The sequence below is a fragment of the Chrysemys picta genome, chromosome 1 (genome assembly GCF_011386835.1).
Source record: "Chrysemys picta bellii isolate R12L10 chromosome 1, ASM1138683v2, whole genome shotgun sequence".
Taxonomy (NCBI): domain Eukaryota; kingdom Metazoa; phylum Chordata; order Testudines; family Emydidae; genus Chrysemys; species Chrysemys picta.
In genome coordinates, this window is record NC_088791.1 from 323,505,336 (window position 1) to 323,518,984 (window position 13,649).

The window sequence follows — 13,649 nt, forward strand, 5'->3', positions numbered from 1 at the left end:
TATAACTTATCTCTTTTTCATGAGTAAAAAAAAAAAAAAGAAAAACTGTGTCTCAGACAATCTAATTTTCAGTACAAATTATTTTTGTAATGTTTGGTAGGTACAGCTGTTACTTTACTTGTTTTGGTTTTTGATGTAGCTTTACATGTATTTTTTTGTATTTAAATATGAAGTTACACAATCCCAGAAGGTTAACATTTGCTTGAAATTATAAAGGCATCATATCAAAAAAATCTTTTGATTTTACTGGTCAGATTTTCCAGATGCACTACTGTTGATTCCTATTTTCTTCTTGAAAGACATGTGAAGCAAGTGACTGTCCTTGTTAGAATCCACAATATTTTGGGCATTCTGTTCTGAATAAATATTATTCAGAGGCTGATAGGACATAAGATAAAAGTCAATAAAAAGAGAATTATTTATTAAAAAGGTCTAATGTTACAAGAACAGTACACAGGAACTATTATTTTTACTGTGTCTTTCACATAGTATATACCATTATATATAGTATATATACAGATTGTATACAATATAGCTAACATTTTGAGATGGGCCATGACAGTAACTTTGTTTTGGGCTGCAAACAAAATTTCTTTGATTATTTTTTTTTATTTTATTTTCAAAACAGCTCTTGCAATGTTATACAAAAATACAGTCTTTTTAGTGACTGCCCTGTTACAAGCTCATTCAAGAAAAAAAAAAGAAAACTCTTTTTGCAGCTAAAAATTAATGACTCATGATAAGGACACATTGCTTTCTGCAAAGTAACAAATATGTAATACATAGATACTTAAACATTTAAAACATGTTTATTAATATATTTAAGATGCAAAATACATATTCTGTTTATGTTGAATATAAAACATGTCCCCTTGTGTCCCTGCAATACAATTACATGACCTGAAGATGTGTTCCATATTTCCACCACTATTTTGATGCTACTGATCTAGATATAAGTAGATGTACTTATATCTATTTATCCACACCAGACTTTGATACTTGTCATCAACCATATCCATTTAGTGTATTCAGAAATTTGTTTGACTAGAATGCCACCAATGGTGACTATAACTCCTTTGATTATGAATACCCCTGATTGAACTGCACTGGTGTACAGACAGAGGGAATTACATTTGACTAATTTTAGAATGTGGAAATTTTGCCCTCTGGTTCATTATTGATGCTGATTTTTCTTTAGAAACATGAGCCTGGTCATGCAAGCTCTCTTGCATAATGGAAATGCTTCTGTTTTGCAACCCATAGCAGGCATTTGCTTTGTTTCAACTTGCTCTATCAGCAATGGCAGAGAAGCCAATGTGCATTGCATGCAATCTATTCCACCCCCCCTTTCTTTGACCATAAACAGTTATTTCAGTAGAAGTTGTTCAAGGAAGTCCTTTTCTTGTCTTTTATCTCAAAACTTTTGGTTCTCAGATAATTGTCTCATCATTGCTCTCCTAGCAATATGGTGACTAAGAATATTTAAAACCTGGTTCTGGGGTGATCTGAATAGAACCTTTAAAATTCTCAGTGGGTAACAAAGAAAATGATTCTAACAGCTTTTGAAGAAAATATTTTTGTAAAATGTTGAAAAAGATAAAAAATTAAAATCTATCTTTCATTCAGTTTTGTACAACTTTTGAGTATCTGCTCTGCTATGGTGCTTCCCTGGCTGTTATTTTAAAGGTGTAAGAAATGGCACATTTGGAATGTGCTGACAAGCAAGCAAAGTGATAGAATTTTTGTTAGAGAACCCAGTGCCTGAATTAGATCTCTATGAAAAGAGTTAGAGAATCAGCTATAAGAGTTATGCTACCAGGACTTTCCTGATAAAATGATTTGAGCACAACACACTTGATTACCGCAAACAAGGTAAAGTTCATCCTGGGCACAGTCCCTACAAACACGATAATAAAAAGTCCCCTCGCTGAGAACATCACACACACCACACTGTACAAACCCACCCACACTCACACCATATACACTAGGGGTCATTTTGGCTTAGGTGCCAATATGAGGAAAGGCCTTTAGATCTAGAATGGGGACTCCTCCTAACTGATTACAGAGTGGAGAAAAGACTGATACAGCAGAAGAACGGCTGGGATTAAAGATGTTAGCACACAGTCCCTATAAAATCAGTCTCTATCTGGTGAGCTCTAGAAGAAGGTCCAGTAGCCTTCCCAACTGGAAAATCTTGCTTGATAATTCTTATTTACCCACGTGTCATTTGGGACACAACATTCCACAAAACATATTCTAATTGAACTCTGCATGTTTGCATGACTACAATCCATGAAATATTATGGTCTCTCCATGATATGCATTCTTATATACTTCAGCTTTAGCTTAATTACCAAAGATAGAAAGTACAGTACCATACAAAAATGGACTAAAAAAATAAGATCTAAGACTGACAGGAAAAAAGCAGATTTGTCTCCTTGCATTCCTTTTATTTGCTCATTTAGCAACTACTGTATGCTATGATTAAATGCCCAATGGTGGTTTAACTGCTATATGCACTGTTAATGAATTTAGATTATTTATTTTTCTATTAAAAATAAACATTTACTTCCTCTGCAGTTAAATTATACAATATTTGATGAAAAACAATAGAAATTATTTATTTCCTTTTAAATTTGTGTTCAGTCATTTCCAGTTTACCTTGCAATAAAATTAATGGCTTCTTCTCTGCTCTGTTCTCTTTCTCGGGAGAGCTTTCAAAATATCAGATTGACAAATTTTGCTAATTCAATATATATTCATACATTTTTCCAGAAAATATTTCCTGTACTTATCCAGTGGGCCATATAACTGAACTTTTTCTTCTCTCCTACTGCCTTGTCACTGTGAGCAGACAGCCTTAGGGGAAGCAACAAAAGCACTAGATTCAAAGTCCTTATCAAATTTCACTCATTTAAAAAAAAAACCCAAACAAAACCAATGTACTGTACTAGACACCACTATTTAAACAACTAATGGCACACAACTGGGGATCACCGAAGTTAAACATATTAAAAAAGTAAAGTACATTTGACAGAAATTACATTTGCTTACAAAAGTTTATTACATACAATCTGCATATTTCTGTTGGGCCAGTAAGTGTCCCCTCCCCAAACAGAGGACATCTACAAAAACTGAAGAGAAAACCTGATGAATCATTTATCATTTTTCCAACACTCCTCTAAGTGCACCATGTGTATTTCTATGGGTCTTTAGGCATTTGCTTAGGGTTCCAGCTTCTTCATGAACATAAAGCTCCATCCATTGGTGTCATCAAGCTAAAGCAAACAAACAACAACAACAAAAAAGGTCTGCAGTCTTCACCATGAGGTGGAAGGGACCATCAGTGCCAAGAGCAATGTTACAGATGTCGAGGAAGTAGAGAGAGCATGTAAAGTGGATTGAGAGCTTGTAACTTTTCCACCTGAAATGAAAAACAAAAACAAACAGGGAACAAATGGAATAAACTGTTCTTTCCATATTTATCAAGAACAAATCATGTCAAACGAACTTAATAGCTTTCTTTGACAGGGTAACAAGCCTTGTGTATGGGGTGGTGGTGGTTACCAAACGTTCATCCATAATTGTTACTGGACTTTTACCATTTGAGTGCCTTTATGTGCATATTAGGAGGAAAAAAATAAATTAATTTATTTTGTGAGTTGGTCACAGTGGCTATCAGTTTGGAGAAATGAATGTACTCTGATAACACTATTTCTGTTTATGGGATTGTACTGAAGAATATTTCCATAAATATATTTATCACAAGAATGATAGTAATAATTACATTAATGTTCTGGTATGTGCTGCTGTCTAAGAGAGGATGAATCCAGATCCTCAGGTTATTTCAGTTGATGACATTTCATTGCAATTTATACTAGCTAAGGATCTGGCTAGAATAATTGTTCACGGCTAGTTACATTTTAAACTAGGGACTGTTTGTTCCCAAGCAAATGTTACAATATTGGTGCAAAAGTATTGGTATAAAGTGCTCCGTGATCTCATTCCTCACACTGTCACCAGTTTTCAATAGGAACACTATTGGCGTGTTTCTGCTCTGAGTTTCACCAGTGTGAATCAGGAGGAATTCCACTGAAGCCATAGAGTTATTGTAAATGTATGTGAGAACAACACAAGGCCCTATATTCTTGTGAGACTAATATAACCCACCCGTTTTATACTGTTTTAAGATATGGTAAAATTACTTTATTCTATTTTTTACTATGCGTGAAAAATTGCAAGTGATTTTACTAAGAGGCTGCAAATCTGCATGTTTGTGAATGAGGAAGGGATCTCAGATTAAGTTAACATACATTTCTTTGAACATCAGAGTCCAAGCTCTTTGATTACAATACTAAATTGAAATAATGTCACAACATGACAAAAACTGGAGCTTACTGGTGAGTGTGCCAGGGTCTGCCAGCCATATTTGCTCAAAAAGCCAACTCCTATCATATATTTTCAGATATGTTTTTGTTCTGCTCTTTGTGATGAAGAGGGTGAAAGTCAGATTTCTCTTGCCAAGGAGCCCCTAACCTCTTCAAAATATTGACTAATACACAGACGTTGTCCTTCTTGACGTGATCTTAAATCTTTACCTACTCCCTAACAGACAGCTGTTTTTTTTCTTCCTCAGATAAGTCTCTCTTTTCCTCATACCAACCAGCAACTTTGCCTTTATCTTGCACCTGAGAAGCAAGCAGTCCTCTGGTGATGACATTTTAGATTTAGTATTGGTAAGTAGCGAGGACCGCACAGAAAAACTGGTGATAGAGGACAATCTTGGATTGAGTGATCATGAGTTAATTCAGTTTAAACTAAATGGAAGGATAAACAAAAATGGGTCTGCAACTAGGGTTCTTGATTTTAAAATAGCAAACTTAAAACAATTAGGGAATTAGGGAAGTTGACTGGACTGAAAAAACTCCAGGATATGAATGTGCAAGAGGTTTGGAGTTACTTGAAGTCAAAGTTACAGAAATTATCTGAAGCACCCCAAGCAAGGGGCAAAACCTCACAAAGAAGAGTTGCAGACTAAACTGGATGACCCAGCATCTCAAACAGGTTATTAAGAGAAAGCTGACTGCCTACAAGGAATGGAAGATGGGAAAGCTACCTCTTGAAGGTCAGAAAGCGTAGGGATCGAGTGAGTACTGCCAAAAGCCAAGCAGAGCTGGACTTTGCAAAGGAAATTAAAACCAATAGTAAAAGGTTCTTAGCCTTTTAAATAAAAGGAAAATAAGGAAAGAAGAATTGGGACCACTAAGCACTGAGGATGGGTGGAAATTAAAGATAATCTATGTATGGCTCAACATCTAAATTAATACATTGCCTCAGTTTTTAATAAGGGTAATGAGGAGCTTGGGGAAGTGGAATGGTGGTTAATGAGAAGGATATGACAGTGGAAATTACAACATCTAAGGTGGAAGCCAAATTCAAACAGCCTAATGGGATCAAATCAGAAGGCCTGATAATCTCCATCCAAGAATATTAAAGGAACTGGCATGTGAAATTGCAAGCCCCATAGCAAGGATTTTTAATGAATCTGTAAACTCAAGGTTACATGCGATGACTGGAGAATTGTTAATATTGTCATTGTTCTCTTCTCCTCTTGCAATGGGGAGAGATGTGTGCAGTGGAGTGTTTAGGAAAATTTTCTGAATATATATTTATATATATTGCTATATGTTTATGCTTGAGAAAGCAAGGTCAAAGAAATGGGTCCTGCACTTGGAGAGGAAGGTGGTGTAGTTTGTGATGGTCCTTAGTTCCTATAGGAGCACATTTCACAGCCATTTTATTAGTGACACAGTCTTCATCCTGGAGCTTTAGGCAGTCTTTTACATATTCTGGATTCAGGCCACTGAGGTCTTTGAAGATAAGGACCAAGATCTTGAACTTAATTCAAAATTCTATAGGAAGCCAGAGTAGACAGCAAAGGACAGGATTGATGTTTTTTCTGTAGCCAGTATTGTTGAGGAGATGTATTACAGCATTCAGCCCCAGTTGAATGCTTTATGTCCAGGAATATCACATTGCTGACATTCAGCCATGAGGTGATGAAGACTTCAATAACTGAGGCCATGTCATTGCCCTCCAGGATAAGATGAGATGGTAGATGCTGCTCTGTGAGAGCTCAGTGTTAGTGAGGAATACAAGAGAAAGAACGGTTACTCACCTTTGTCACTGTTGGTCTTCGAGATGTGTTGCTCAGATCTATTCCAGTTAGGTGTGTGCGCGCGCTGCGTGCACGGATGTCGGAAATTTTCCCTAGCAGCTACCTGGAGTGGCACCGATATGGTGCTCTATATATGACCCTGCCAGCCCGACCCCCCTTCAATTCCTTCTTGATGGCTAATCCGACAGAGGGGAAGGTGGGGGGGAATGGAATAGATATGAGCAACATATCTCGAAGAACAACGGTTACAAAGGTGAGTAACAGTTCTTTCTTCTTCGAGTGCTTGCTCATATAAATTCCAGTCAGGTGACTCCCAAGCCTTACCTCGTAGGTGAGGTCGGAGTCAAGGTATTGCAGACTGGAGAATCGCCCTGCCGAAGGCCGCATCATCACGTGATTGGTGAACGATGGCGTAGTGCGACGTGAAGGTGTGCACTGAACTCCATGTGGCAGCCCTGCAGATGTCCTGGAGGGGTATGTGTACCAGGAAGGCCATTGACGAGGCCTGCGCCCTCGTGGAGTGCGCTGTGACAACAGGCGGAGGGACCTCGCTATGTTATAGCAAGCGCGAATACATGCCACGATCCAGGAGGATATCCGCTGGGAGGAGACTGGCGAACCTTTCATCCGCTCCGCTAGAGCGATGAACAACTGGGTTGTTTTGCGGAATGATTTTGTTTGGTCTATGTAGAAGGCAAGCACCCTCCTAACGTCCAGCAAATGCAGCTGTTGCTCACAGAGGGTGGCGTGCAGTTTTGGATAGAAAACCGGCAGGAAAATATCCTGACTGACATGGAAGCGGGATATGACCTTTGGTAGGAAGGCTGGATGGGTCCTAAGCTGCACCTTATCCTTATGAAAAAAACAGTATACGGGAGCTTGCACGTGAGAGCCTGTAGCTCTGAAACTGAACGAGCCGAAGTGATGGCCACCAGGAAGGTGACCTTCCAGGAGTGGTAGCGTAGTGAGCAGGAGGCTAGAGGCTCAAAAGGAGACCCATAGGACGAGTCAGGACTAAATTAAGATCCCAGGCCGGGACAGGGGGCTTCATCGGGGAATGGATCTTTTCCAGTCCTTTTAGAAAATGACTCACGATAGGATGTGCAAACACTGACTGCCCGGAAATGCCCGTGTGAAAAGCCAAAATAGCTGCAAGGTTTAAGAGAACGAATGCCAGGCCCTGAACTTTTAGGTGTACCAGATAGTCCAGGATGCATGGGATTGAAGCCTGGAGAGGGAGCACCTGCCGTTGGGCACACCAGATAGAAAACCTTTTCCACTTTGCTTTGTAAGCGGTTCTAGTAAAAGGCTTACGGCTTTCTAGGAGTACCTGCCTCACCGGGTCCGAACAGGCGAGTGCCTCTTGATTTAACCACGGATCCTCCAGGCCATAAGGGGAACTGTAGGTCTGGGTGGAGGAGGCGACTGTGATTCTGTGAGATGAGGTAGGCGGATCAGGAACCAAATTGACAGGTCCGTGAGTGTGGGTTACCAGCACTGGCGAGGCCAAGCTGGAGCCACCAAGATGACGTCCGCCTTGTCCCTGTGAACCTTGAGAAGCATCTTGTGGATGAGAGGAAATGGCAGAAAGGCGTATAGTAGTTGGCCACACCATGGAATCAGGAAGGCATCCGCAATTGAGCCTTGACTGTGACCCAGGTAAGAGCAAAAGGTTGGGCACTTCCTGTTGGCCCACGTGGCGAACAGGTCAATTCAGGGAAACCCCCAATTGCGGAAGATGGAGTGGATGACATCCGGACGAATCGACCATTCATGTGTGAGGAACCGTCTGCTCAAACTGTCCGCCAGTACGTTCTAAATGCCCGGGAGGTATGAGGCTTCAAGAAGGATGGAGTGGGCTAAACAAAACTCCCACAGTAGGAGGGCTTCCTGACAGAGAGGAGACGATTGGGCTCCGCCTTGCTTGTTTATATAAAACATGGCCATGGTATTGTCCGTCAACACTGCTATACAGTGGCCCTGCAACTATGACAGGAACGCTTGGCATGCAAGGCAGATTGCCCTGAGCTCTTTGATGTTGATATGCAGGGCTAATTCCTCTACTTGCCACAGGACTTGTGTAGTCATGCTTCCGAGATGCGCTCCCCAGCTGAGTGCCAACTCATCCGTTATTAAAGTCAGGGTTGGCTGGGGAGGGTGGAACGGTACCCCGGCACTTACTGAGCTGGGGTCCAGCTACCAGCGCAGGGAATTGAGGATATGCTTCGGGACGGTCAGCACCATGTCCAGATTGTCGCGGCCCGGGCGATACGCAGACGCGAGCCATGCCTGAGCTGCAACCTGGCATAGGGGGGGAGCGATAGCTCAGTGGTTTGAGCATTGGCCTGCTAAACCTAGGGTTCTGAGTTCAATCCTTGAGGGGGCCATTTAAGGATCTGGGGCAAAAATCTGTCTGGGGATTGGTCCTGCTTTGAGCAGCAGGTTGGACTAGATGACCTCCTGAGGTCCCTTCCAACCCTGGTATTCTATGATTCTATGTTGCACCATGTAGGTGCAGAATGCCATGTGACCCAGCAACTTGAGGCACTGTCTCACCATGGTGGTGGGAAAGTTGGAAAGGCCGTTGATCACCTGTGTGAGGGCTAGATGACGGGCCTCTGGGAGGAACGCTCTCGCCCGGTTTGCATCCAGGACTGCCCCAATGAACTCTATCGCTTGTGTTGGGACGAGAACAGGCTTGCTGACGTTCAGAATAATGCCCAGGTGGTCAAACGTGTCTCTGACCAATTGTACCTGCGATTCTACTTGCTGGCGAGATCGACCTCATATGAGCCAGTCATCTAGGTATGGGTAGACGTGCACATAGTGGCAGGGAAGAAAGGCCACCACAATTGCCATGCATTTGGTGAAAACGCGGGGGGCTGCGCAGAGGCCGAACAGAAGAGCCATGAACTGATAATGAGTCTTGTTTACTATGAAACAGAGAAAACGTCTGTGGGATGGGTTGATTGAAACGTGAAAATAAGCATCCTTCATATCAAGGGCGGCGTACCAGTCTCCCGGATCTAGGGAGGGAATGATCGTGCTCAAGGAGACCATGTTGAATTTTGAGTTGACGATGTGCTTGTTGAGTTCCTCTCTTTGCCTTGGGAATGAGGAATTAGTGTGAGTAGAAACCTTTGCCTCTGAGCTCCTGAAGTACCTCCTCCACTGCTCCTAGAGTTAGGAGGGACTGGACTGAAGGAGGTCCTGTAATGCCCGGTAGTCCATGGGTGGAGGGCCGGATGTAGATGTACCTGCCACCATCTCATCGGGAGAAGACAAGGAGGAGGCGACTGGTAGGGTCCGAAGCCACCCCTTGGTCAACTGGATCCTGTTCCTCCTGGGTACCGGGTATAGCCTCCACCGGGGGTGGGGCTGGGTCCCGCGGTTGGGTGGGATCCGGAGGAAGACGACTAATGGTTGCCTTGGGAATATGTGACCCAGAGCGTGAAGGTGGAGGGGCGCCTGGAAGGGCGCCCTGGGCTTACTGGTATGCCCAGGGGGTCCAGAACTGCCACTGGGGCTGCCAGTGTGGTGCAGAAGTGTCCTGTTCGATACTGCCCAGGCCTGATTGGGGAACCTCCGATGCCCTTGATGCCCCACCCGACCTGAGGGAGGGTGACTGGGAGCGGGATGGTCAAGGAAGGGAGGTGCGCTGTGTCAGGGAGATTTCCGCATCCCTCAAAGAGTGGGATGGGTGCTGCACGGAGTGGCAGGATCCAGACAGTGACTGGCAGTGCCGTTACGGGGATCGGTACTGTGAGATCAGCCAGTGCCGAGAGGTCGGGCTTCGCCTCAGTGAAGATCGGCCATGGGAGTGTGACCATGAACGGTGCCGTGTTGGGAAATGGTGCCAAGTTGGTGAGCGGTGCCATGATGGAGAGCGGTGCTGCGATGCAGAACGGTGCTGGGTTGGAGAGCAGTGCCGTGATGGAGAGTGGAGATGACGTGGAGAGATGCGGTGCCGCGATGGGGAGTGGTGCTGTTGCGTGGAGTGGTGCTGGTTCAAGTGGTGCCGTGAGGTCTCAGACTTTGACCTGGGTCTCTAGCAGGACCACGAGCTGCCAGCCGATGACCACCTCGAGCGGGAGCGACTCCAAGGATTGGGGCTGTGGGACCAGTGCTGCAAGTCAGACCATCGCCGTGAGTCAGACCGGCGCGTAGAGTAGATGCAGTGCTGGGACTCAAAGCGGTGCGGAGGTGCTGGTCTGGGGGCAGATGCCTCTTGGCAATGCCGGGGGTCGAGATGGTGTAGGCCTCGAGACTGGGGACTTAGGCTCCGTCATTTCAATGAGGCCTCTGGCAGCCTCAAAGGTGTCAGGAGTGGAGGTAGTGTGACCTCCTCCACCTGCAAGTGTGGGGAGTCCGACGGTGCGGGGCTCCCCTTGGGGGTGGGGACCCGTGCGGGACAAGGCTTACTGGAAAGTGTATTGGACTTATGTCCCTGGTCCACGCCGTGCCCTGTTGGGGGTGCGACTGTCATCTTGGGCCTTTGTGGAGGCTTCTCCGTGGCCTGCTTCTTACGGGTGGCCGGGGAGTGAGACCGGGAAGAGTGCTTTTGGGCCCCCGGAGGTCGCCGGGCCCTAGAAGTGCATGCCAAGTTCTTTTTCAGCGTTGTATCTGGCACTGCTGGGGGGGCACTCCGCACTGAAGTGCTCGGGGCCGGGTCTTGAGGTGGACGGAGGGCAGATTCCATGAGGAGTTGTTTGAGTCTAATGTCTCTCTCCTTTCTAGTGCGAGGTTTAAATGCTTTTCAAATCCTGCACTTATCCGCTTGATGGGCCTCTCCCAGACATGGAAGACAGGAGTCGTGGGGGTTACCAATGGGCATAGGCTTGCCGCAGGAACCGCAAGGTTTGAAGCCCTGGGACTGCATGCTCCGGAGCCCTGTAGGGCACTTGTTGAAGGGGGAAACCCCTTCAGGTGATAACAACTATACTTAACACTATTCTTAACACTAAAGATAACAGAAACTAACACTTAACTAACAATAGGGTAACTATACACAGAGATAAGTAAAGTAGCTAGGGAGTAGTGGAGCACTTGAGAGCAAAAGACCATTGTTCCAACAACCGTTGCTGGCGGTAAGAAGGAACTGAATGGGGGTCGGGCCAGCAGGATCGTATATAGAGCACCATATCAGTGCCACTCGAGGGGGCTCCACAGCCCGACGGGTAGCTGCTAGGGAAAAAGTTCCGACATCCGTGCACACAGCGTGCGCACATACCTAACTGGAATTGATATGAGCAAGCACTCGAAGAAGAACTCCTTAAATTGCGGACTGAATTGACCAGTTGTAAGTGGTACCATCAACCAAAGGATGCTGCTAACTCTCCAAAATGCTTTCCTCTATCCACTATCATAACCCTTGTCTTGGTTGGGTTCAACTTCAATTAGCAGTTCTTCATCCATAAACTAATCTCATCCAAACACTGGGCCCTCTTGATGGTAGTGGTATGTGGTGTGGGACAGGAAGAGCTGTGTCTCATTTGCATACTGCTGGCATATGTAGTTGTCTGACCAATTAATCTAGTGGCTGTATTTAGATGCTAAATAGGACCAGAGAGAGAACTGATCCTTTTGGGATTCCACAACTGAGGGGTCTATTTGTGAAGCTACAGTTTTCCATCACTACTCGTTGGGGGCATCCCTCCAGTAATGATTCTAACCATGTTAGCATATTACTTAGGACCTCTGCCATCTCCGTCAGGCGAGACAGCAGTATTGCATGCCTGACAGTGTCAAACACCACAGAGAGGTCCAGGAGGGTGAGAACAGATGTTTGCTCTCTGTCTACTGACAGACATTCATCAATGCCACTAAAGCTGTTTTCATCCCATGTCCTGCCCTGAATCCAGATTATACCAGGTCCAGGATACTAGTTTCAATTAGATGAACCTGAAGTTGGCCTTTGGCTAACTTATCTATGAGCTTGGTTGGGAACAGGAGGTTTGGCCCTGGGTAAAAGCTTGGTAGGACTTAAGCATCTACGGTGGGTTTCTTTGGTGTTGGACAGATTATTGGGTGTTTGAAGGAGGAAGGGAAGACTCCATCTCTGAATGAGGCATTGGTTATTGCAGTTAGGAGTGGAACCAGTTGCTCACAACTTTTTCACAAGCCAGAAAGGGCCTGGGTCAGATTCATAAGTCTTGGGTCGTGATTGCATTAGGGTTTGAAGAACGTTTTGATAAGTCAAAGTACTGAACTCCACAAATGCAGGTGGGTGGGTGCAGGTGGACACATCCAGGTTATATGTGAAGCCTTCTTGAATGTGCATGAACTTTTCAGTGAAGTGAGATGAAAAGAACATAAGAACGGCCATAGTGGGTCAGACCAAAGGTCCATCCAGCCCAGTATCCTGTCTGCGGGCAGTAGCCAATGCCAGGTGTCCCAGAGGGAATGAACAGAACAGGTAATCATCAAGTGATCCATCCCCTGTCACCCATTCCCAGCGTCTGGCAAACAGACAAGGGACTCCATCCTTGCCCATCCTGGCTAATATCCTTTTATGGACCTATCCTCCATGAACTTATCTAGTTCTTTTTTTGAACCCTGTTACAGTCTTGGCCTTCACAATATCCTCTGGCAAAGAGTTCCACTGGTTGACTGTGTATTGTGTGAATAAATTCGTCCTTTTGTTTCTTTTAAGCCTGCTGCCTATTAATTTCATTTGATGACCGCTAGTTTTTGTGTTATGACAAGTAAATAACACTTTCTTATTTTCTTTCTCCACACCATTCATGATCTTATAGACCTCTATCATATTCTCCCTTCATCGTCTCTTTTCCAAGCTGAAAAATCCCGTCTTATTAATCTCTATAGCTCTTTGCAGTGTTTGGTACTTGGTTCTGATACACGATCTCATACATAGTATGTGACAGATTTATCTTCATGTGAAGGCTTCAATAGGGAAAATATATTTGTAGACTATGTCCCATTGTGAATACACTTAGTCAGGTCAGGCCTTAGGGAAAATGGTGCCCTGGTAGAATTTGTATTTTGGTGCCTTTGGCTCCCACAGGTGCTCCAGTCCCCCAGCACCCCGACCTCTGCGGGCTCCCCCCAATCACCTAAAGGGCCTGCTGCCTCTCCCCAGTGCTTAATGTGTATTGAAAGAGGTGCAGGGGCTCAGCCTCAACACAAATTAAGCACTGGTTGGGCAGCTGGTGCTGGCTGGGCTTCCAGCTTTGAGTTTTGGTGTGTGTGTGTGTGTGTGTGTGTGTGTATGTGCACGTGAGGGAGAATGTGTGTGTGTTGGAGAGTGTGTATGTATGAGAGAGAGAGAGAGAGAGAGCGTGTGTTGGGGAATGTGTGTGTGTTAGGGCGAGAGTGTGTGTGTGAGAGAGCGTGTGTTGGGGGGAGTGTGAGTGTGCCTGAGTGAGTATGACAGTGAGTGTGCTGTCTCTCTAAGAAGAGCATTCAGTGCCAACTCACAGGTGCCAGCACAGACACACTCCCCCTGACTCCC

The 13,649-nt window shown here is 44.7% G+C and overlaps 1 protein-coding gene across 6 annotated transcripts in view; it reads right to left on the reverse strand.

The window, feature by feature from the left end:
* Nucleotides 1–400: 400 nt before the first annotated feature.
* CNTN5 (contactin 5) overlaps nucleotides 401–13,649 on the reverse strand; it is a 1,008,853-nt gene continuing 995,604 nt past the window's right edge. For all 6 annotated transcript variants that reach the window (XM_008178633.4, XM_008178637.4, XM_008178631.4 and 3 more), the window contains one exon: nucleotides 401–3,424. In XM_008178633.4, the coding sequence (XP_008176855.2) occupies nucleotides 3,321–3,424 (104 nt within the window). In that variant the 3' untranslated portion in view covers nucleotides 401–3,320. The remainder of the gene's footprint in view (nucleotides 3,425–13,649) is intronic.